The sequence below is a fragment of the Ciconia boyciana genome, chromosome 1 (genome assembly GCF_034638445.1).
Source record: "Ciconia boyciana chromosome 1, ASM3463844v1, whole genome shotgun sequence".
Lineage (NCBI taxonomy): Eukaryota > Metazoa > Chordata > Aves > Ciconiiformes > Ciconiidae > Ciconia > Ciconia boyciana.
This window is the reverse complement of record NC_132934.1, coordinates 78686369-78708133: the sequence shown is the minus strand read 5'-3', so window position 1 is coordinate 78708133 and position 21765 is coordinate 78686369. Positions and strand designations below refer to the sequence as shown.

Below are 21765 nucleotides of genomic sequence, written 5' to 3'. Positions count from 1 at the left end.
GTGCATACATAATCAGGGTTCAAAGCCTTGAGATGTGTGTTCAGAAAAGGAAGCTATACGTATTTGTTTGCACGTATGTGACATACAGTAGTTGAATATACGTGACATTCCTGAGTAAAGACGATGGTGTGCAAATATTGCGGGCATAACGTAACTGTTCAAATATTTACACTTGGTCTGTGAGTCAACTTGGATATTCAAGGTTTAATTATGAAAAGTATCCCAGAATCTGCTCTAATTAAAGTGGTAAAATAAAATAACTTTTTTTACTGTCCTGTAACTGTTGAAAAAAGTTACTGATATTAGCCATTTACCTGAATTCTTCCACACTCAAATTCTGCCCAGTGGAAATAATGGCTATTTGTTTCTTTTTACTTATGTACTTGTGGGGAAAATGCATCTAAAACAATCGTAAGGCAAATATACACTTGTTCCACTTCTGAGGTCATGTTTACGACTCAGATATTTTTGCATTCAATAATAACATGAACCCAAAGAAAGTTATTTTGAATTAAATAACAACAGTAGTAAGCCAGATATTTTTGGTATGTGTCAAATAAGTAATTTCTTAGTTAGGTTTTGAGCTGAATTTAAGTGAGGCAAAAGGCCTTCGGTTGCAAATAGTCAGGAGGCCCTAAAATGTTATTGACTGTAGTCAGCAGTAAAACGAAGCACACAGCAGGAGTGCAGTAGGTTCTGGAAAGAGGCCATGGATGGACATGTGAACAGGTGTATTTTAAAAAATACCACTACCATGCTCTACTCTAGAGACAGATCTTTCGGCTGTTGCATCCTCTTCGCCCGCTCGCAGTTTTCTCATCGTAGCTTTTTTCTATGAATGAAGCAAGCAGGACACACGCAAGAAGCTTCACAAAAACAAACTCAGAGCTGTCACCAAGAGGATGGACAGCTTTTGGCAATAAATTAGAAGGCTGTTCAGGCCAAGTTGGAGGCAAGAGGGAACAACCTCAAAGCAGCAGTAGACAAGAACCAGTCTTGAAAGCCACGCTGCATCTCACCAAACACTTGCTCATCCCATGAGAGTTACACTGCTGATGCCTCACTGACGACAGCAGCTCTCTAGCTCGGTCTAGATTTCACAACATTTTGTCCATCAGCTCACGTATGAGTCACCAAGGTTGTTCTCCAGGAAGCAGAGCAAAACCGAGCAATCAGCTGACATAACAACAAAGCAGCATTATCCTTACCCTAACAAAAAGAAATGGGCCTATCATGTGGCAACAAAGCCCATCATAAAATGGAAGAAAAATCAGTCTATTTGTAGTCAGCTTGCCTGTTTGGCTGCCTGGGATGTTAAAATAAATTCAACACAACTATATCAGCAAGCATCATCATGGTGCAGGGTTTATACCCAGGTAAATGAAAGTAAAATCTGGGCACAATTCACTAACTAACTAACTACCTACCTACCTATCTATCTATCTATCTTCTATTTGTTGGTTCATACAAGATTATATTTGTCTCTGTCACATCAGCAGATAATTTTTCCTCTTCTGTCCCTCACCAGCAGACAAGCACCCCGAGGCAAATGCATTGGGCCAGGAAATCTCAGCCCAGAACTACCATTTTTTGTCATTCAGACAAAGCTGAAGAATAGTAACTGCACTTACAGTAATAATGATCAACCATTATTCCCATAACTAATTCAAAATGATTGATGGATCATGCTAACTGACAACCATCCTAGAAAAGCTATTCTTTGTATGTCATTTTCTCCCCAGAGAAGTAAGAAATAACTGGAGAATAAGTTTCTTTTAATTTCAAAAAGACAGAGAGAGAGGGAAAAAGAGAGCTCACAGGCCAAATGTCATTCGCCTGGCCTTCTCTGAAGATATTCCCACAATTTAAGGAACAAGACTGGGCCAGCTATCCCAGACTGGGAAGCAGACAGGGACAGATAATCCCAGAGTATCTGGATATTCTATGGATTTTGTCAGACTCCAGTGCCTGGATAGAGTAGGAATAAGCAGTAAAGGAAAGGGAATTACTGAGGCTCTTATCTGAAGACAGCCAGGGAATGTAATAAGCTGTCTGTCTTTTATAAGTGCAGCTTCTTTTCCACTGTTTATTCTTCAAAGCATTGGGACAAATTTCTAAAAGGAAATCTGCTACCTCGCCCTTGTCGGTGAGAGAGGGTTTAGTAAGTAATAGTAAGTGCTAGAAAAAGTAGTAAAAAGTAAAGTGCTGTAAATCCAGATATCAGATTATCTCTTGGTAAACTTTTATTTGCAACTGTAACTTAAGTAACTCGAAGGGTAGGATTTTCACCTTTTTTTCTTTTTTTTAAGGAAAAAAGTTCCCATTATACATCTCACTGGTCTATATTTAGTCTGTTGTGAACAGTATCATCACAGTATGAGAAAGAAATAGGAACCCTAAACTGAGTTACTCAGGTCATTGTGCTGACAAGACAGCTTTATAACATCTAACCCACATTCAGCCTGTGCAGAAGGAGCAGCTAGATGTAAGGGACCACCAGGCAGGACACCCTCCCTTGCCGTGTTGCACTGAGCGCTTGGAGGCTTTACATCCTCCATGGATGCAAGGGAAGCACTTCAGAGCTAGGCCTGGCACCTATGGAAAGGGCAGCATCATTGCAGTGGCATAGGGCTGCATTACTAGAGGGGTCCAGGTTTTCCCTTCCTTAGTTTCAATCCAGTACATCAAGACAGACTCTGAAATAATCCATCCTCCTCACAGCTAAATACCTCCTCTGCAGAAGGGGAACTCAGCTCTTGCTACGGAGCGAGGTGTTGACACACATCAGCAACAGCTATTCACTCAGGCCATATTGACTGTACTGGCTGAAACTACCACTGGGAAAAAAACAAAAACATAACACTGCTGTAGAAGCTTTCAAGTGCAAGTGCTAGCAAACAGTACTGTGCACGCTGGCTAATAACACCTTGCATAGAGTCTCTTACCTGACTCCTTCATTGAGGTTGTAAAGTTCATGGTCCGGGAGACCCTTACGCTGGAACACTGCTATTACTCCATTGTGGATACTGAAAGAGGACATTAGGAGTCATTAGCAACTGATCACATTCTAGAAGGGTATCACTTCCACAATAAGCCTAACACCCCTGCCTAGACACTGCAGGACCTTTTTAAAAGTCATAGGTGACTTCTGGTACCCTATCCCAGATGCCTTGAAGGGAATTATTGCCTAGAAAATAGATGACATCTTTGAACATCAGTTCTTTTTGATTTGTTCCAACTTGGTAACTTCAACAGTTCCACATCTGAAATCAGTAATTTCAGAAAACTTCAGCTTATATATTTTAGGTACTTCAAGTATATTAAGTATAACTTTTAAGATATTCATATATTAAGTATTTTGAAGCATCTTTAAGTATATTTTTGTCTCTACGGCTCACCAGAGAGACAATTAACAGCTTCACTATGAGATCAGTGATGATATTCCCAGCATTGTTGGCATACGTTTGTCTGAGCTATGGCTACTTGATTTCTTTATCAACAAGTCAGCATTTATCCAGGGTGGACACTACCTGGAGTTTAACCCACAAATATAGCACCCCTTTACTAGAATGGAATCTCAAGGATGGTTAGTTCTTTAAAAAAAAAACAAAAAAACCCCCGAGCACTGGACAATTATGAATTTTAAGTTAATTTAACCAATCTCTCATTCATTTTCAAAAATAAAACAACAGAAAAGGGGCAATTGATTACAAAGACTGTTTCCTATTACCACTTACTCATTTCTCAAAGATTTACGCTCTTGCTCCAGGTAAAGGAAAACCAAGGCTGCACTGAATGAACAACAGGTCTAGAGTTTCTAAGGTGGACAGCAAGAGAGGCAGCGATGTGGTAGGCATAGGCAAACCACCTGTCCTACAAAAATACTCCCTTTTAATTTTCAATGCCATTTGTAACTGTTCTGCAAGCAGATGTTACTTAGAGGTGGTGACTTTCTGCTGCAATCAGATGCAAATCAAGACAGGATTGAGACCACAAAATTCTCTGGCTCAACAGAAAGTCACATACCCAATACCATCTGTCCCTGGGTGTATGGCCACCAGCCCCATAAATTCTAGGACGCTGAATGGCAAAAACCTGCCAGGTACTACAGGTACCTGGCAATCCACGTGCTTAGCAGGGATGCTTACTGGTCCCATGAACTTAACAAGACTGCACCTCAAAGGGTTACTGAAATGCGTATGTGCTTCAAGATGAAGCCAGGAAATGCTCCTGAAATACACCTGACACAATTAGCGTGATGACACATCAGCCTAAATCACTGAGCTTAAGTCTGAGGACAAAGGTAAAGAAATGCCAGAGAAAGGTGAGACCAAACCTGTTCCAGCATTAGTAGAAGGAAGAAGAAGTCTCCTTCCCCTTCCCCAACCCAGTGCCACCTTTTATAGCCTCACAGATTTGACTCCAAAAGGAAAGAAGACTCACATGGTCCCTCCATCTGTCAGATCATCCCCACTCCTCCACTCCTGGAACTGCTTCAGAATTTCTACCACCTTTAACTATGGAGTGGAAGTCCCCAAAACATTAAGATCTTTTAGGTTTCATCTGGGGTAGAAGGAGCATCTTTTAGTGACCAAGAACATACTGCAGGGTGACCTCAGCCTTTATTCAACATGCAAATAGATGTTTTAGCTTTCTGACACTAACATACAAGAAAGCAACCTTTATCAGCTCCACTGCTCATACTGCTGCTACTCAGGTTCTAATACAACTGCTTTTACTGAAATGACCATTCCCATCGCTGGCAGTGACTGCAAGTTATTTCAATTCTGTCTGCCTCAGTTACCCCACGTGTAAAATAAAGATGATGACACTGACCACTAAAGGGTGTTTTAAGATATATTTATGAAAATCACAACAAAAGCAATGAGTATAATTATCAACAGCAGTATTACATGCCATCATTGTCACTGCTTTTTTCTTCTTCCCTCACAATCCTCCTGATCGCAAAGGGAAAATCCAGATTTTGGTTTGTGCCTCTCTTCCTATTCAATGCTGCATCTGATAAGGGGAGATGATATCTTAAGGCTTATTGAAAAAAACCACAGGGCAGAAGTTTTCCTGCTCTGCACTGTCTCCCTGGGTGGCTCTCATTCTGCATACCACCTCCCAGCCTGTACTCAGCAGGAGCAAGGAATAGTAACAACCACCCACGAAGGGTCTCAGGAATTGTATTTGGGGGTCACTAACTTAAATCACACCCCTAGAATATCTACTGAAAAGATCTTCCGAGGATCAGAAGCTACAGCATGCAGATCCCTCCTGGGGATCTGGTTTTACCAGTGACTCTGCAACATCATTTTTCAGAGCTTTGCAGCTGACCTCCCCCTGCTCACACTGCGCTGGAGTCTGGTGCAATGGAGCAGCAACCAGCTTCAGAACTCTGGAAAGCAAAACCAGGACCAGATTTGCCCATCCTGGAGGTACCAGGACTTGGGGTTGCCCTGTATTATGAAGGAGAGCTAAAGGTGGTATTTGTTCATAAGGTCTTCAGTGGGAGAAAGCCTGATTCCCACTGGCGGACAAGCTTGGTTGGCTCAAGGCCAGATCCAGCCACATACGGCTGCTCCCACTGCAAGGGGATGTCATTGCAGGCGCTATGCCAGCCGGCAGTGGAGTGTGTGTGGGGACCTCAGGTGCCCATGTTAAACCTCCCCAGGTCCCTGGTAAGACAACCCCTTTCAAAGCTTGCTGGAAGCAGAGGACTGGGCTGGAAGGTAAAACTGCTGCTGTTCACTGAGGGATTCGAAATGCAGGCACACAACAACGCTGAACAGCAAAGACATGCACTGCTAGAAAAGCTTAGCCCTGTTCATCTGTGGAAAAAGGAAATTAGAAGTGGCAGGTGAAGGATATGATCCGCTGTGGAGAAACGCACAAGCAGATCAAAATAGGAACCATTATCCTTTTCTCTCTTTTGCTCCTTTGAGGACGTTTCCAAGGCGTTAAGCACTCCCCCCTCCCATCATATTGGTCCCTCTTTCCCCCCTACACTCACGTGCACAGACATACACTCATGATCTAACCCAGCTTATTTTGGCTGGCTCAAACAGACACACTCAATTTACGATTATTTGAAAATTGGCAGCTAAATGTCTCTGGTATACAGTGAAGCAACTTGGGTATTTTAATATTATGAGTAATATGTGAAGTACGATTAATGTAGTGAATAAAACAAGCAGTCTTTACACGCTCTTCTGATTCGGAAATGAACTTTGTAATGTTCCCTGCCAGCCTTCTGCAGAGAAGAATGACTAAATATCTCTCCTAGAAGCCAGCATGCTCTCTCTCCTTCTCTCTGGCACTCCTTTCTAAACGAGGGGGAGGTTTTCTCTTTCCAGCTTAACAGGTCCATTATTATTCCTCAAAGAAATAAGAGAGCACAAGCTTTTTCAACAAGAACTTAGGGGCACAGGTTGTGAACATTTAAGTTATTGCCCATGTAGTAGAACTGCACCTACATAAAACATCCTAGTGGTGACCTTTTAATCTGCCTGGGATCTTCCTCGTAGTGAGGGACAACTGCCTTGTCTGGAAAACAAGTCTTGGCCCTGCTGCGTTGACCAGCTACCTTTCCTTCCTATCAAAGACAGCAGCAGGTGCCTGCAGGGTGCAGGCATGCAGTCCCAGGCTGCACGCGGCGTGGGAATGCCACCGTGATCTGGCCCTCCACACTTGCCCGAGAAGCAACAAAGAGGAGCTGGAATAACCAGGATGCTATCAGTGGCATAAGTTGGTGTCAAGATAATAAAAAGCTAGCTTAAATCTTTAGTTACCTTAAGCTAATGAAAAAAACAAACCCAACCCTTGCTTAAATCAAAGTAATGCTATGGTTTCTATAATGAGTGATTGTTTAAAAGGGTTTAGTCAGAATAGTACAACCTTTCGGAGTAAAGAAAATCTGAGCTGCTGCTTACACACAGAAGTCCTGCAAGATGCTTGAGGTGGGTAGAACACCTTTACTTGTGCCTGCAACCAGCCTCCACTGGGGCTTAAGTCAATAATGTATGTAATTAAACTTATATTTTAATAGTTAACCTGAATTGGAAATCCCTTGTAAACTGCCTTCTGTAACTCTTTTACAACATGAAAGTTAATAATGGGTGCACTTATGCACTGATATTACTCCAAATACCTTCCCTGTAGTTGCTGTGTGTGTGTAAATGTATGCACAAGAACACAGCACCACAGAGGAGACAAAAAAGAGCCCAAAAGAGACCAAAAAAAAGGTCAGCTCCTGAACTGCCCATGCTCAGTACTGCCCTTATTCATAAGGTTCCAGTCTCCAATCAAGACCAGACTCTATCATGTACATCCAGGGTTATACATGCTTCTGGTTTGCTGTATTGTACCAACAGATACATTATCCACAGAAGCGCAGATGTAACCTCCTACTCCTGCAACACTGCACTTCCTCCTGCTTAAGGAAACGAGCAATTTCTCACACTCCCCCACCAGTATCTTCTGCTGGAACAAGGGGGACCTGGAAGCTCTGTGCACCTGAGCAGTGCACCTTTGAAACAAGCTACAGCTACGCTCACACCGCGAGAAAAGGCTAATCTCTGAGTTACAGGATTATGTCATTTCTTGAAAGCACAACCCCAATTCATTAGCCAGCTCCTCAACTGGTATGAATTGGGGTAAACTGCTGTGGCAGTGTTATTTAACCCGAGTCCCAGTGCTAAGATACATTGTGATGGCACCTTTCCATAAAAACATATGCCATGGGTAACTCTTGGTCTGAAGACTACAGCTAGAAGAAGACATTTGGAGAGACCAGCAGCGGGGCAGAAAGAAGCCTTGGGAGGAGGCTTCCCACAGGTCAGTGGGTGGGCAGGGAAGAGAGAAGCATGGCTAGAGCAGGCTGGCTGTAGGAGGGGAAATCAGGATCGGAAAACTGCAGAGACCAGGGTTTTTTTTTTTTGGTTTTTTTTGTTGTTTTTTTTTTTGGGGGGGGGTGCCTTTAGAATTAAGACAAAATCTCAGGTGGCTCCAGCAATGTATTGTACTCATCTGTCCCACAGTGGGCACGGAATGCCAAAAGAAAACTACCTACAATGAAGGCAGCACTCACAGCAACAAAAATCAACCCAGCAGCCCAAGAAACTTCACCTCTTTGGACAGACTACTCATTCTAGATTTGCCTGATCTTCCAGAGGAGGTAGCGGCTCCAGGACTTGCTATTTGGCCACCTGAAATGTAGGGAATGACAGCTTCAGCACCCACAGCACAGACCTTCCCCACCGTCGGCTTTAGCACGAAGGGATCTGGAAGGTGTCCCCCCCCAGGGGGAAGGAAATCCCCAGGGTACAAAGTTGGATGCTCGCTGACGGCACTCCCAATGAGCCTAACAGTGTGAGTGCCAAGACAGAGTGGGTGGGTTTTATTATTCTGATTTTTGCATAATAGAAAGCCACTGCCTAAGTAGCTCAATGCCACCAAAACATACATTTCCCTTGAGTCACTAGTTGTCCACCCAGATACCACTGCCTTTGGTGGGTGGGATGGTGGCTCCCCCCAGCACTGAAGTACCACCCCTGTTCTTTCATTGATGTTTTTAAGAAGCCAAGAAGGGAAAACTATTGTGATTAAAACACTGGTTTCTACCAGGTCAGAATCAGTTTGTCCACAGAGTTGAGGAACAACTGCAAAGTTGGGCTCGCAAGTCTCTGTCTGAATCCTGACATCCTGTGTGCTTCGACCGTCGCCATAGCCCTCCCAGCTTGGCATTTCCAGGCAAAGCAGTGGCCCACATTTTCATTCATGCACAGCACGCAGATAATTTTGGTTCTCTAAAGCAGTCACTACCTTCACACGCAAACAGCATGGGTGAAAATATCACAGCATTTTTTATTTAGTGTTTGCAAATGCTCCAGGTGAAGTCCATGAGCGAAAACAATGCTGTGTGAATAGTCACACCCTGTGAGTACCGGGTAGTTAAAGGCAACATTTTCATTTTCAAAAGTGACTAAGTGACTTAGGGCTCTTTTCCTCTGGACAGTTACGGGAATAGCTAATTAACAATAATTAACGTGATATACTTGCATCAAAACCTCCTTGAAAACACTCTCGCTCCACAATAAAACCTCATTTTCCTGAATTAGCTTAATCCAATGGGGAAGAGCCCATTTTCAGCACAGCTTCAGTCCAGCTGCAACTCCACAGGCTATCCATGAGGCCTTGACCCTTGCAAAATAAGCTTGCAGCTGCTAGTCCACTTACGTTTCTGAAATTTCTACCCAAAGTAAAGCAATCTGCAAAGAGGGACAGGCTGCAGTAACACACTGGATCATACAAGTGAAAATAAGCTGGTCTGCAAAACTCCATCTTCAAAGAGTTTTAGAGACATTAGTTCACTAACTTCACCAACTATAAGCACTCTTACATATGAAGAAGTTGAGACAGACAGGTGAAGGGACTTCCCTGAAGTGTTACCAAGAGTTAATATCTCTACAGAGTGGAGGATTAAGGAGATTTTGGCTTCCAATTATACCTGCATTCAAGCAAGTATAAATACGTCTGGAGGGCTAGGGGAGCAGCAATCCTCCACCATCACCACTTTCTATTACTGTAGCCAAGGCTGGCATGCACTTCATGGTGCGGTGGTGGCTTGACCAGCTGGGAAGTCCCCTTCACCCCCCCATCCCTCCTCCCCACCCTGTAGCTCGGCTCTGTCTGCCTCCCATGCATGCACATGGCCAAATGCTCCAAAGAGGGCTCCAAATAAAGGGTCAGGAAAAAGAAGGTGATCCTCAGACAGGCAGAAATATTTCAAAATATTTCTAAACGAACACTAAATATTGGAAAAAATAAAATTTCCGAGTAGAAGTAGTAGATAAATATGCTGGTCTGGAATGTTTTCTCCACTAGAAAAGCCTCCCTGTGATCTGAAAAAACATTCATTTTTAATCAGAAGATGAAATATGGTTCCCACGACTGTAAAAATTACTTCACAGCAAGTTATTGTGCTTATTACAAACCTATAAAAATTAGCCCAAACTATAAAACTCTTTCTGATTCCATATGTCTCCTTGGATCTACTGCCGATCTCATTAATGTCACAGGCATCTCATCTGTGTTTTCTTCGCCTTTTCTTTGCTATCTCCTACTCCTTCACGTTTCTATGAATTTTCCCCATCTTCTTACACCAAAGAGGATCTAAGTGCCTTTGACTAGAGGCTTTCCCACAGCACAACTCAAACAGTATCAGCTCCTGATTAGGCAGTCTGTGCTAGCTCAGTCAGAATGAAAACCTCGCGATGAATTTTATTTGCCCTGAGAGGGGCCCCCCTGGCTTGCAAGCTCAAGATTAAAAACCCTGGGATTCTCAGTCCAATTGGTTTAGTCAGCATTCAGCCCTCATTTTTTGCCTGAAGCAGAAAAGGAGGGGAGAAAAGGAATTGAAGACAATGCTAGTGAAAAAATCTAAGCTATTTTAATCCAATGCAAATTCTGTGAGCTGTAACGAAACTGTATTGTTCCACTATGTTGCTGCTGGTTGCTAGTTAACGTGCACTGCCGGTGTGTTGCTGTACAGATCTTTTGGGGTTCATGGGAAAGCAAGCTTAGAAAAATCTGTGATATAAAGTCTAATTTGCATAGTAGCAGACAGCAGCTCGGCACCGATTTCGCTTTGATCTAACAGTGTCAAGAAGTTTTACAGCGTTTTAGTTTGGAGGTGAAGGAAAGTTATTTGGGTGGAAGAGACCTTCCTTGCTCACACCGAGAGCTACGTGCCCCTGCACACTGAACCCTGCGATGAAGCTCCTGCAGTTTGCCCTCCCTCGGTGCCAGAAAGCAGCAGGCATCGTCTGGTATAAACAGTCTGAGGGCTGAGACCAGTCTGAACAGAGCAGAGGCGGCAGAGGGGATGTCGCTGGGCAGCCAGACTGCAGCCACACACAAGCCGACTGCTGAAGGGGAGCCACATATCCTCCTCAGAAAAAACCCACGGTGAGAGAGCTGCTACCTTGCAGAAGACCCCACCAGCAAAACTCCGGCTCGGCAGCATTTCCGCACAGTCCCCAGCGGGGCCAAGGCAGCATCCTTGCTCCACCTCAAAGGGCTGACTTTCAGCACGGGATCAGCAGTGTCGTGTGGGGCAGAGCGTGCCGTGGGGTTGTGCTTTACCTCCCCCACATCAGTTTTGATGAACTTGGTTCAAAGCCTCTTTCAAAAGCAGATACACACATGCCACACCCAGGCACAGCTGCTAACATTAGGCAAGAAACCAGCAGACATTTAAATATAGAACAGCCAGGCTTGGTGAGAGGGAAGAGCTCTGCTGGTGCACCTCGACTTCCTTGATCAGCAAGCTCTTATGCTTGATACTGCACAGAATGAAAGAGCACAGGCAATCCTTTCATTTGGAAGAACAAATATTCCCATAAACCAAAGTATGGTATGCTAGTCCTCTGTTGGGGTGTTTTAATTTTGCAGGGGAAAAATAAAAAACCTTCCACAGCCCAAGATTTTAAAAACCCACCCGAGATTTCTGGTGAGTCAAAGTTTAGATGCTCAGTTTGCCATATTGATGGTACGGTCTCTCGAGGAGAGCTGAACATCGACTCCCTCAAGACCAGACCCTGTCACACATGCCAAGATGGGCACGCACTGATGATAGGCAGCAGCTACAGTGGATAACTTCTTAATACAACTAATCCAACATCATTTAAGCCCTTGCTTTCCTGAGGATAAGCTCCAGAGAGGATACAAGTCTTTTTGCGCCTCAAAGAAGAATTACCCTCACTCTCTCTTCCGCTTAGGAGAAAGCCTTGCAGTATTAAATAAGAAATAAAGGGCCTTCCCTTTGCCCATGCAGTGCAACTGGCTTGTAATCTACATTATGTGCCATAGCTTTAGGCAGCTGTTAGTTCAGGCATGCGATGCCCACTTGACTTGCCACCGCAGGTAGCACCAGCCTGCCACCGCATGACAGCAGCTCTGCCAGTGCTCCCAAGGTGTTTTGGAGGCACATGCCACCAAATGGCAGGGATGGCCCAGCGATCCCTGCACAGGGAAAAGGCAACCCGTGGCAGGAAAGCACAGTTAGGCCTGAGTTCACACAAAGCAGCGACAGGATGACTGGCGGACACCTATTCCAGGAAGAGGCGATGGGACGGTTGTCTAATTGTTTGGATGAAAAGCACAGAAGTCTAGCTTGCTGATAGGCACCACTTCTGGCCAGAGCTATACCTGTCCTGTCCGAATTAAAAACAACAAACTCTTGCTCCGGCTCACTTAGAAAAACTGTCTGGTTTGAATATTAGCAGCTCCTAAGCCTGGAGCTCTCCCCTCCCAGCAAGCCTGGTGCCTGATCTGCTCCCCATTCGCATCTGCCTCCACGGCTCCTTCCCCTCAAGCAAGACCTGGAAATGCTAATCCCTGCCAATAAAAGCTGTCAGCACACCATCACAAAAAGGCTTTGGGGACCGTATTCTGTCACCCTGGTTCATACCAAGCAGTATCTTACTCCCTGTGGCTTCCCATGGGGCTACTGGCCAAGTGAAACCCCAACTGGCACAGGCCAAGGTGGCCCAATCTAGCCTTTAATCACCACCACCATCCGGACCTTGGGGACAACTCCAGGTCATATAAGTAGCATGGCATTTGAGCAGAAACTCAGTCTCTTTTGTGACCGGTACAGTTTCAGTGCTTGGTGCGCTGCTGGCATTAAACAACTAATTCATAATGCAGGCATGAAACCACAAATCGAGTGGTGAGAGGGACAGAAGATGTGATATTTTATAATTTTTTTTTTTTGCTCAGAACTCAAATACCTTTAGCAAATGTGTCTATAGTTCACTGGTATTTTTCTTCCTACAGCTGTACTGCCATACAATTATAAAACATTACAAATGATGCTTTCCAAGCGGTGACCCAGGAGATGACATTTCATTTTCAAAAAGGATGTAACATAATTCTTAATGACTTAGACTCATCTTTAAGGGTGTCACCAAAACGGTCATTAAGATGCTTTCTGAATATCTGTGCTAAGTGACACATTCTCAACAAAATGTTTGCATGGCGGTTTTTTTGTCAAACAGTAATAAAATTCAGATGTATAAACACAATAAAGAAACAATCAGGGCTTATTTTTCCCTGTCCAAAGTGTGTGTGCTTGCATGCGCACATACATACACACAGAGAGATATTTGTATTAATGTGAGTAAATTGAGTAGATTTTGTCATATCTGCATCAACAACCAGCAATATATATAGTTATGTAGACAAAAATAATGTATTTTAATAGTTGTGTATACGTAAATGTTTTTTTAAACTAAAATAAACCAAATCAACCTCGAATGAGAATATCTAGATAGACACAAAGACATATTTGTAGCTGGACCCTTTGAAGTAAGTCCTTGTCCGTCACAAGGAAGAGCAGGCTGAGCCATCTGCAGGAAAGGCTCTTTTGCTATCAGCCTTCAGAGAAAGGTTAACAGCAACGGGAAAAAAGCCGCTCCCGTCTTTTACTTGAACGCGTACTCCAGTACGCGTAGCACACCAATGCAGAAAACCCGACGTACTGTAATCTTGCCGAGCTGGGAGCAAGGCAGCCCTTCCTGCAAGCTGACGGAGCAGCTATCCGCACGTTAATCACGGCCGCGGGAGCGTGGAGAGGCTGCAGGGGAGTCGGCACATCGTGCGAGACCTTACCTGTTCCAGGTAGCGTTGGAGCAGGCCCGTCGCTGCTGGGTCCCCCGCTCATCCAAGGCTGCCTGCTCTCTCTTGCCCAGATCACTGAGGCTGGGCGAACTCATGAACTTCAACCTGCGAAGAGTCCTCATGGTCAAATGTGTGTTTGCGCGTGGCAGCTACAGATACACCATCCTGTTTACACACACACACACGCAGCTGGAGCAGCAGCAGCGGCAGCAGCAGCAATGCGAGCAGTTCCCTCCGTTTGCTGTTCAAAAAAGAAACTTAAAAAAAAAAGAAGAGAGAACCAGTCTCTACGGAGCACACCTCTGCCAGCAAGAAAACAAACCTTTAATCAGATCAACTCTGACGTCATCAACTGTGGTTAATAATTTCTCCAGTCCTTTCAAAAAATAAAAGTCGAACTTCTGGCTGCTGCTGCAGCACTTTGAAGGGGCCCCTTGCAATCAGCAACTGCCCTGAGAACGATGGCTTCCCCTCCCCCTGTCCCCGGGCACCGCAACCCGGGAATCTCGCTCAGCACTGCATCGGCGTGCTCCACCTGTCGTGGGAACTGCTTGGCTCCTCCAGTGGCTTGGGGGGCTCTGCTAGCATTTCTCAACCTCTCCCTCTCTATCTCTGCACTCATAAATGGAAATGAAACTGGAGGGCAACGGACAGAGAAAAAAACCCCAAGCAACCAATACTGACGCACTGAGACTTTATTGGAAAGTTTCATAACTGCCTGTGCCCTGCCACGTTACGACACTGCAAACACGCGCTCTCGCTCCCTCGCTCATACATATACATACACTCCTGCACTCCCTCTCTCCCGTACGCACACAGCACAGCCTCACGGCTCGCCTCGGAGGCTGCTTCGGCTGAAAGTGTCACGTAAGCCACAAGATGGAAAGTGTTCACAAGCAACACAACTGCAGAATGAAAAGTGCTAGTTTGGGTTTTAGCATTTTGAGGAATTTTTGGTGGTGCATAGAAGAGCCAGACACTTTGTCTTTCTCTGCCCTTTTTTTTTTTTAAATCGAGATAACAGCTGCACAACTTGGAGCATACTTAGTTTCTACAAAAGCCCCAGGTGTCTTATCTTCAAAGGAAAAATCTTTCTCTCTCTCATTGCAGCACTGGAGCTGAAGGATATGCTGCTACAAGACTCCAGCCTGTGCTTAGCTCGCTGTCACTCACTGGCAGTTCTGTTTTAAATTCAGGAGTGCCTGGCTCATCTGCTAGGAAGTAACGTAACAAAACAGTGATTAGCTTTCTCAGAAGAGAAATTGTTTGCCATAGACTGAGCCAGAGCTAAGAACTGCTCTTCTGTTGCTACGGCACTGGTCTGCAAATAGTCTGGTAAAAGCGACGAGGGCTCCTTGCAGAGTAACCTTCCGCTCACTGGAAAGGGGGCTGCACTACAGATGAACTTATCCTTTCTTTCTTTCCCTGCTTTCTACTTACTCTTTTTATCTGTGATAACCTATTGTCTAGATTTGGGCTATAATTGGATTTGTGTCCAAATAATATGGCAAAGCTTACATTACAGGAAAACTGAATTTCTCACAGTGAGATCTGCCCTATGTGCATCATTTACTGACATATTTTAGTAAAAACTGATTCCTCTCACTACTCACCCAAACTCAACTAAGCTTATTGCATCTAAATATTTACTTCCAAAATTTGTATTTGGTATTACCTCTGTGGGAAGCAGCTGGAGAACTACCTACGGAAATAAATCCATTTTTACCTAGTGCTACTTCTAGCAGCAGTAGTTTTATCCAGCTGCTTAGATTAGTGTTATATTGATTGTCCACACCAAAACCCTCAAGTATGCAAACGAGCATCACAGTAGATGGCATACAACATTTCACTTTGGAAGGGACCTGCAGCTCCACATCTAACCTATGTACAAAGACATTGCTATCTCCAGTCTCTTCCAGATGTTTAAATCCTTCAAACAAACGAACAACAATCCACTATGTACACAGCAGCAAAAGGAAAACAAACACAACAGTATATGGCTGTATTCTAAGGAATGAGATGGCTTCTACAGCATACAAATCAGTGACCAAAAATAGATGCAGCAGAACACTGCTTTGTTCAAATCGGATGAAGGGCACTCCATTTCTGTGGAAAACACAGCCTGGGAGAGCAGGGGAGCACAACTCGGTCTGAGCTTCTGCTGAGGGCTCGGATAAATGTGCATCTACCCTGTTAAGTGAAACAACTAGTTAGATAAACCTGTGGCAATATAATTCCATCTAATTTCATTTTCCACCTAGCTCAGTTGCTTTTCTGCTTCTCACTTGCTGTGAATTTGATAGGCCTTGCAAAATGTTATTATACTGGATTAAACCCTTGGAATTTTTAACTCTCTGATCCCTCGGCAGCACCAGGGACTTTATAAACTGTACCCTGATGATGCCAGTATGTCAGAAGCTACATAATAACATTTCATCTGCGTTTTTTCCTAAAATCCTCAACTTGCTAATTGACTGAACCCAAGGAGCTGCTGTGTCAACCTTGGATATGCCAGACAACGCTGCAAAAAGCAGTACTTTGCTTCCTCATAAAATGCTGAATCCCAAGACAAGAAAAAAAAAGGATCTCTCTCCGTCTGTATGTTGAAATATTACACCAACAGAAGTCAGAGTATTTTTATGCCACCCCATCAATCTCAGTAACCAGTACTAGATTCAGAGTTGACACATGCACAAAACACATGGGAGAGGCAGCATTCCAGTTTCCTGAAAAATTTCGGATTGAGGGAACAGAGGACAGGCTTTCCCAACACTTCTTCCTCCTTCCTACGATTCCACCTGATCAAATGTTGATTTATGATAAAACAAATAATTTTCAACAAGGGTTACCTCCACCTATAATTACAGAGTAATACTTCACATTTACATTGTGCTGTGTGTCCACAGACATCCTTGACTTCACGGCATTCATTAATTCAGCCCTGAGCAGCTCTTGGGTATGAAGGTAAAAGACACGATCCGCACTTCAGCGTTAAGAGTGAAGAAGAGAAAGGTGATGTGACTTGCCCAGGCCACCCCATGAGCAGGTGGCAGAGATGTCAAGAGATCCCAGGACCTCCACCTCCCATTCCAGCACGCTACTGAGGGGATGCTGCAGAGACTAGGTAGCCAGGGACTCCCTGGGCCCGGGCGGCCGGAGGGCAATGCAGAAGATGCAGCTCCTCGCCAGGGCTTGCACTGCGGCCGTTCCTCTGTAGCCACTTGTGAAGAGAGTTGTCGCAATACAGCACTGCTTCAAGATCGAGAGGCGAAGCGGCAGAGATTGCTCGCTATTGGTCATGGAGAGGGATAAGAGCACTGACCAGACTAATTGGGAGGGAGGGGAGGACGGGATTGGTGGGGGCCCTCCCATAGGCTCAATAACGAGCACTACAAGCTTCTTAAATAGAACAACTGCACTCAGCACATTTACAGAGCCGAGACTGTAAAGTACTGTTACGTTAATTCATTTAATCCCAGCATGCCGTACACGGTGCTAATACCACTATTTCACTCACAAGAAACCTGCAGCTCAAAGGTTAAGTGATTTAATCAAAGCCACACAACCACCTCAGTGTGGAAGGCACATCCAGTCCTAGCTCCTGCTCCTGCTCCCTCCCTTCCCCTCCAACATTTCTCCTCATAAAAACAGGCCTGTCTCTACTAGAAACCGTTCTTTCATCTGTGGGGCCCACATCCTGCGGGTGACTGCACGGCAAGTCCCGGAGCCGCCACGGTGCCAGAGACATAGGGGAATTCTGCTCACCTGGACTTGCTTGCTATTTTGAGGCCTAAAACAACATACAGGTACATGAATATAGGCTGACAGCCCAAGAGGTTTTATGCTGTTATTACAAGACAACGTTAGCATGCAGATCCAGGACCCCGTAGCAAACACGGCTTTTAAAATAATCACCAAGGGTAACTCTGTAGTTACCTACTGGTATGCCTGTAAAGCCTGCAACGTTCTCGCTGGGAGCTGTGGTTTAAAGATTGCATTGCTGCCCCTAGAAGAAGTTAAAAAAATTCCAGGCAGACCCCCCTAAGCATACACTTGGTTTACAATAATGAGATTTGCTAAAAAACAAACAAACAACACCCCCCCCCCCCATTTTATTTACATAATGCTATGCTAATTTTTACAGTACAACTGTGTTGTCTTCTTACAAGTTTCTTTTTGACCATGATGAGAGGGGAAAGGAAGCAAATAGTAATGTTGATGAACGGGAACATTAAGAAATTCACAATATATGAAATTCATAATAAAGCTGCCAATGCTGTGACTGCTACGGGTCAGCATGTCTTCGGCTACACCGTTCTGCTACTGCAATGACAGGTTAACACTGCAGCAATATTGGTGCCAGTGGGAGGATATAATCAGCAAGAGAATTTGCTATCTCAGCTTTATTCACCAGAGCTTTGCCATGTAAAAAACAACTCAATAAATATAAATTTTAACTGAAAAAAAAAAAAAAAAGCCCGCTACTTCACTTTATCTCCCCTCCTCTTTTGGAGAAGAGAGCAGAAATCCCTATGGAAATGCTGAACGGTGTATGCTCTGCAAGCGAAGAACAAAGAGGTAAAGTGTATCTATGGCAGAAAGGAGTTAAAAACCTCCCTAGACAAATGCACTTTAGTTTTTCATAAACCACACCACAAAACTTAGGGCATGCCTCAACACATGCCAAAGCTCAGGAATTAGTCTTCTGAAAAACCACACTTCTTAAAGGCACAGCACGTCCTGCTGCGCCAGCAGAGGAGGGGCAAGGCGGGAGGGAAGAGAGAGATGTGAGTTATCAGGAAAAAAATAAAAGGAGTGGCGGGGGAAATGAAGTTGCAAACCTTATGACTCATCAATTCCTTTGCTACAATATCCACATAAAGCGCTTTTATTGTCAGAAAACAAAGAATAAAGAGAATAAAGAAAGTATGAAATCAAATGGGCACCATTTGCACCCTTCCCCCTCCATCCCACTGACTCTCTGCAACCTCTGGAGATAAAGGCACTTTCAAGGACAGTTTCTGCCTGTCACTTATTGAGCCTCATCAGAGGACAGCCTTGTTTTTGCTAGTCCTTTATTTCTGCCCTCATCACAGCCAAGCTCTGATTTATAGGAGGGGACCTGGGCTTACTGGGCCATCTCCCCAGCCTCTGAAACACCTCCTGTGTATTCCCGTACTTCTTCATCCCGTGACCAATAGTGCCCACATAACCACAGTTGCCCCCTTTAGATAGAGCTGGGGTTTCTGCTCCTTCAACTGCATGTAGGACTCACACATGGGGCTTCTTTGTCTTTTATGCTGTGAAAAAGAAGAAATACTCAAGACTTAGGAAGTATCTCCTTCCTAAGCAAGGAGAAGGTGATACCTAAGAAAAGTCCTTTGACTACCGCTAGAAGGGGATGCTCTGCCCCCTCACCATTTTTGCAGTAACACCTGCAAGCGCAGTCTGTCCTATGTAGCTTCAGAGCCAACCCACAGGCAGCCACAGCTGCTGCACTTCCACTGCCTGCCCTGTAGATACACTGGCTTGCACCAAACACGGACACCTGTAATCATTGCAACTTGCAGAGGATCAGGGCTAATTTCTTGGACCTTCCCAGTTTTGTTCGGTGTGAGGCAGAGCAGCATGAATGTGCCTAGGAGACTTTCTCAGCAGAAAGAGACCTGCTTCTGAGCAAACGACCATCCGGACTGCAGCAACCATCCGTGTCTAGTTTCTTTTCACAGTTTTCTGCTGGATGACATTTCTTATCTGTTCACTGACTGTTTGAGCCTCTCAGTCTCCCCACCCTGCTCCCTTCCTGCTTCCCCATCACCCTTTGCTCTTGTGCTCCCTCCTCATTTTTTGTCTTTCTTGGTTAGCTAATTCTTCCTCAGGCAAAATTTTTAAATATAAAGGAAAGGGAAAGGAAAAAGAAAAAGGAGACCAAAAAGCTGGTACTAACACAGTGTTTGCAAACCACTCTTCAGCTGGCTCTAAGGGAATCAAGTCTTTGTCTTGCCTGTTTAGACTGTGAGCTCTTTAGCTGTTTTTTACCCTTTCACTTGGTGTTTGTACTCCAGCTAGCAAAACAGGGCCCTGAGCTCAGCATAGGGCCCCAGCCTAATCTAACACAGGTCATGAATCTAGCAATACCTGTAAGGAAAACTTTGCTCAGAGCATCCATGCAATCCCATCCCCTTTGCCAGCAGCAGTTTTTGGTTTACAGAGCATAACAATATAAGCAGTTCTTAAAATACAGTAGACAGCTAAATCTTTTAACCTTGTCCTTCAGGAGATAGGAAATAGGAGAGAATTAGGATAGGAATAGGCCTGTTACACCCCCAGCCAAAATATCAAGCTTTCCATCAAATGGCAATTCCCCTAGCTCGCAGTATCATTCCTCATTATCTCTTTATAGGTTCTGGGAATTAAAACCAGCTTAGTGATCTGAGTGAGCATGATGGTTATGTTGCAGGAGGTGAGAATCACTGCTCTGGATTACAGGACCTGAGGCATTACCACCTTTCCTATTCACATCACCGCCAGGGAAGGAGGTGGGTTTCCGAGCATCAGACATGGCTGTTCCAGGTTTTGCTGTTGCCCACTCACCAAATTCACAACCTATTGCAACCAGCGTATACTCCAAGGCAAGTCCACAACTTTGCTGCTAAATGGAAGTCAAACCTATATCTGTGATTTAGAAAGTAAGGTCTCAGAGTTCTGATCAATAAGCAAATCAAACGTTTAAAATACTTTGTGCTCTTATTACAAGATCATGAGATAGTGGAAAATTAATCTTATAAAGTAACTGAGCTCATAACGCATATGACTTTTTTTCCTCTCCGAGCTCTATGTGAATTCTTTCCTAAATTGCCTATCTTGCATAATTTTAATTGGATCCCAGAACACCATGACCTTGATGCAGCAGCTACAGTATCTCAGTACTGTCTTCTACAGTTATATATGGTACAGCGCCTTCCAAATCTGTGAACCCTGGGAGATCAGAATTGTGTGCTGTGCAGTGCTATTTTTCTTATATCCAAACATTTCTGATTCAAGGTCTTCCAAGAAGGCTCTGATTGCCTTGGAAGGTCACCAAGATAAAGAACCCACTTCAGTAACTAGCTGAGTTTCTAATAAACTGCACTGGTGGCCAGCTGTTAGTTACAGGTAATATCCTGGCTTTACTCTGAAAGCCAGGATAACGCTTCTGTGATATTCTCCCTCTATGAGAATGTGAGCATGGCTGGAAACATGAACCATACCTTGAGATTACTGCCACCTCCTGTGCATAAGTCAGGGAGGTCACTTCAGTACTGAGCAATGCAATAGACAGCTCTGCAAATTTTGGGGGATATTTGACTCTGGTGGTACTACGCTGCTGTTACTCAAATGGTACTATAGCTCTCTGAAACAAATCTTGTAGTCCTGTAAAAGTCACAAAAGCCTGGCCGTCAATACAAATGGATACGTCCAGAAAATTTATTATTCTCTCTTTACATCACAAGGATATTTTTCTGAATCGAAAAATATTCAGATATTTTCTGAATAATTTTTCTGAATTATCTTTAGATAATCCAAAATTGCAACATCTAGCTGTGTAATTGGACGCTGTAGCGTTCAGCATGGTAGAGCATTCATTAGGAACTTAAAAATGGGGACCTTTTGCCATCTTTTCATACACACATGCTAAGACAGTCCCTGCAGACTGAGATACCAGGCAGTCGAAACAACAAGGGTAAAAAAGGCCTTCAACACACAAATTATTTTACAGTTGTACCTTTAAATCTTCATTTCACCAGGTCTGTAGGTCCAGCACTATCATCTCCCAGTATGTATCACATCAGTGTTCTCTCAGGATGCTCTGGGAAATAACTTATCTCAAAAGGCAGACTGCTGGAATTTTTTAGGCAAGGTTTGGAAAAACTCCTTTCACTCTCACTCCAGCTCATTAGCCAGGCTCAGTCTTCAATCAGACATCAACACGACCGCCATTTGAGTTATCACCCGGAAGGAATGCCTCATTGTCGAGGAGGTAAGGCAAATCCCATTACATTTCCTTCCAGAAAACATTTTTTTTCCCCCACAAGGTAG

The 21765-nt window shown here is 44.2% G+C and overlaps 1 protein-coding gene across 18 annotated transcripts in view; it reads right to left on the bottom strand.

The window, feature by feature from the left end:
• The window catches only part of PRR5 (proline rich 5), a 93681-nt gene that overhangs the window by 40400 nt on the left and 31516 nt on the right, over nucleotides 1-21765 (bottom strand). For 10 of the 18 annotated variants that reach the window (XM_072876166.1, XM_072876110.1, XM_072876094.1 and 7 more), the window contains one exon: nucleotides 2946-3026. Coding sequence is in view for 12 of the 18 variants with exons in the window: in XM_072876110.1 (XP_072732211.1) it covers nucleotides 2946-2976 (31 nt within the window). In the remaining 6 variants the exon portion in view is untranslated. Of the gene's footprint in view, nucleotides 1-2945; nucleotides 3027-13677; nucleotides 13944-21765 lie in introns of those variants that run through there. The other 8 variants (XM_072876156.1, XM_072876045.1, XM_072876070.1 and 5 more) reach the window with 2 other exon arrangements.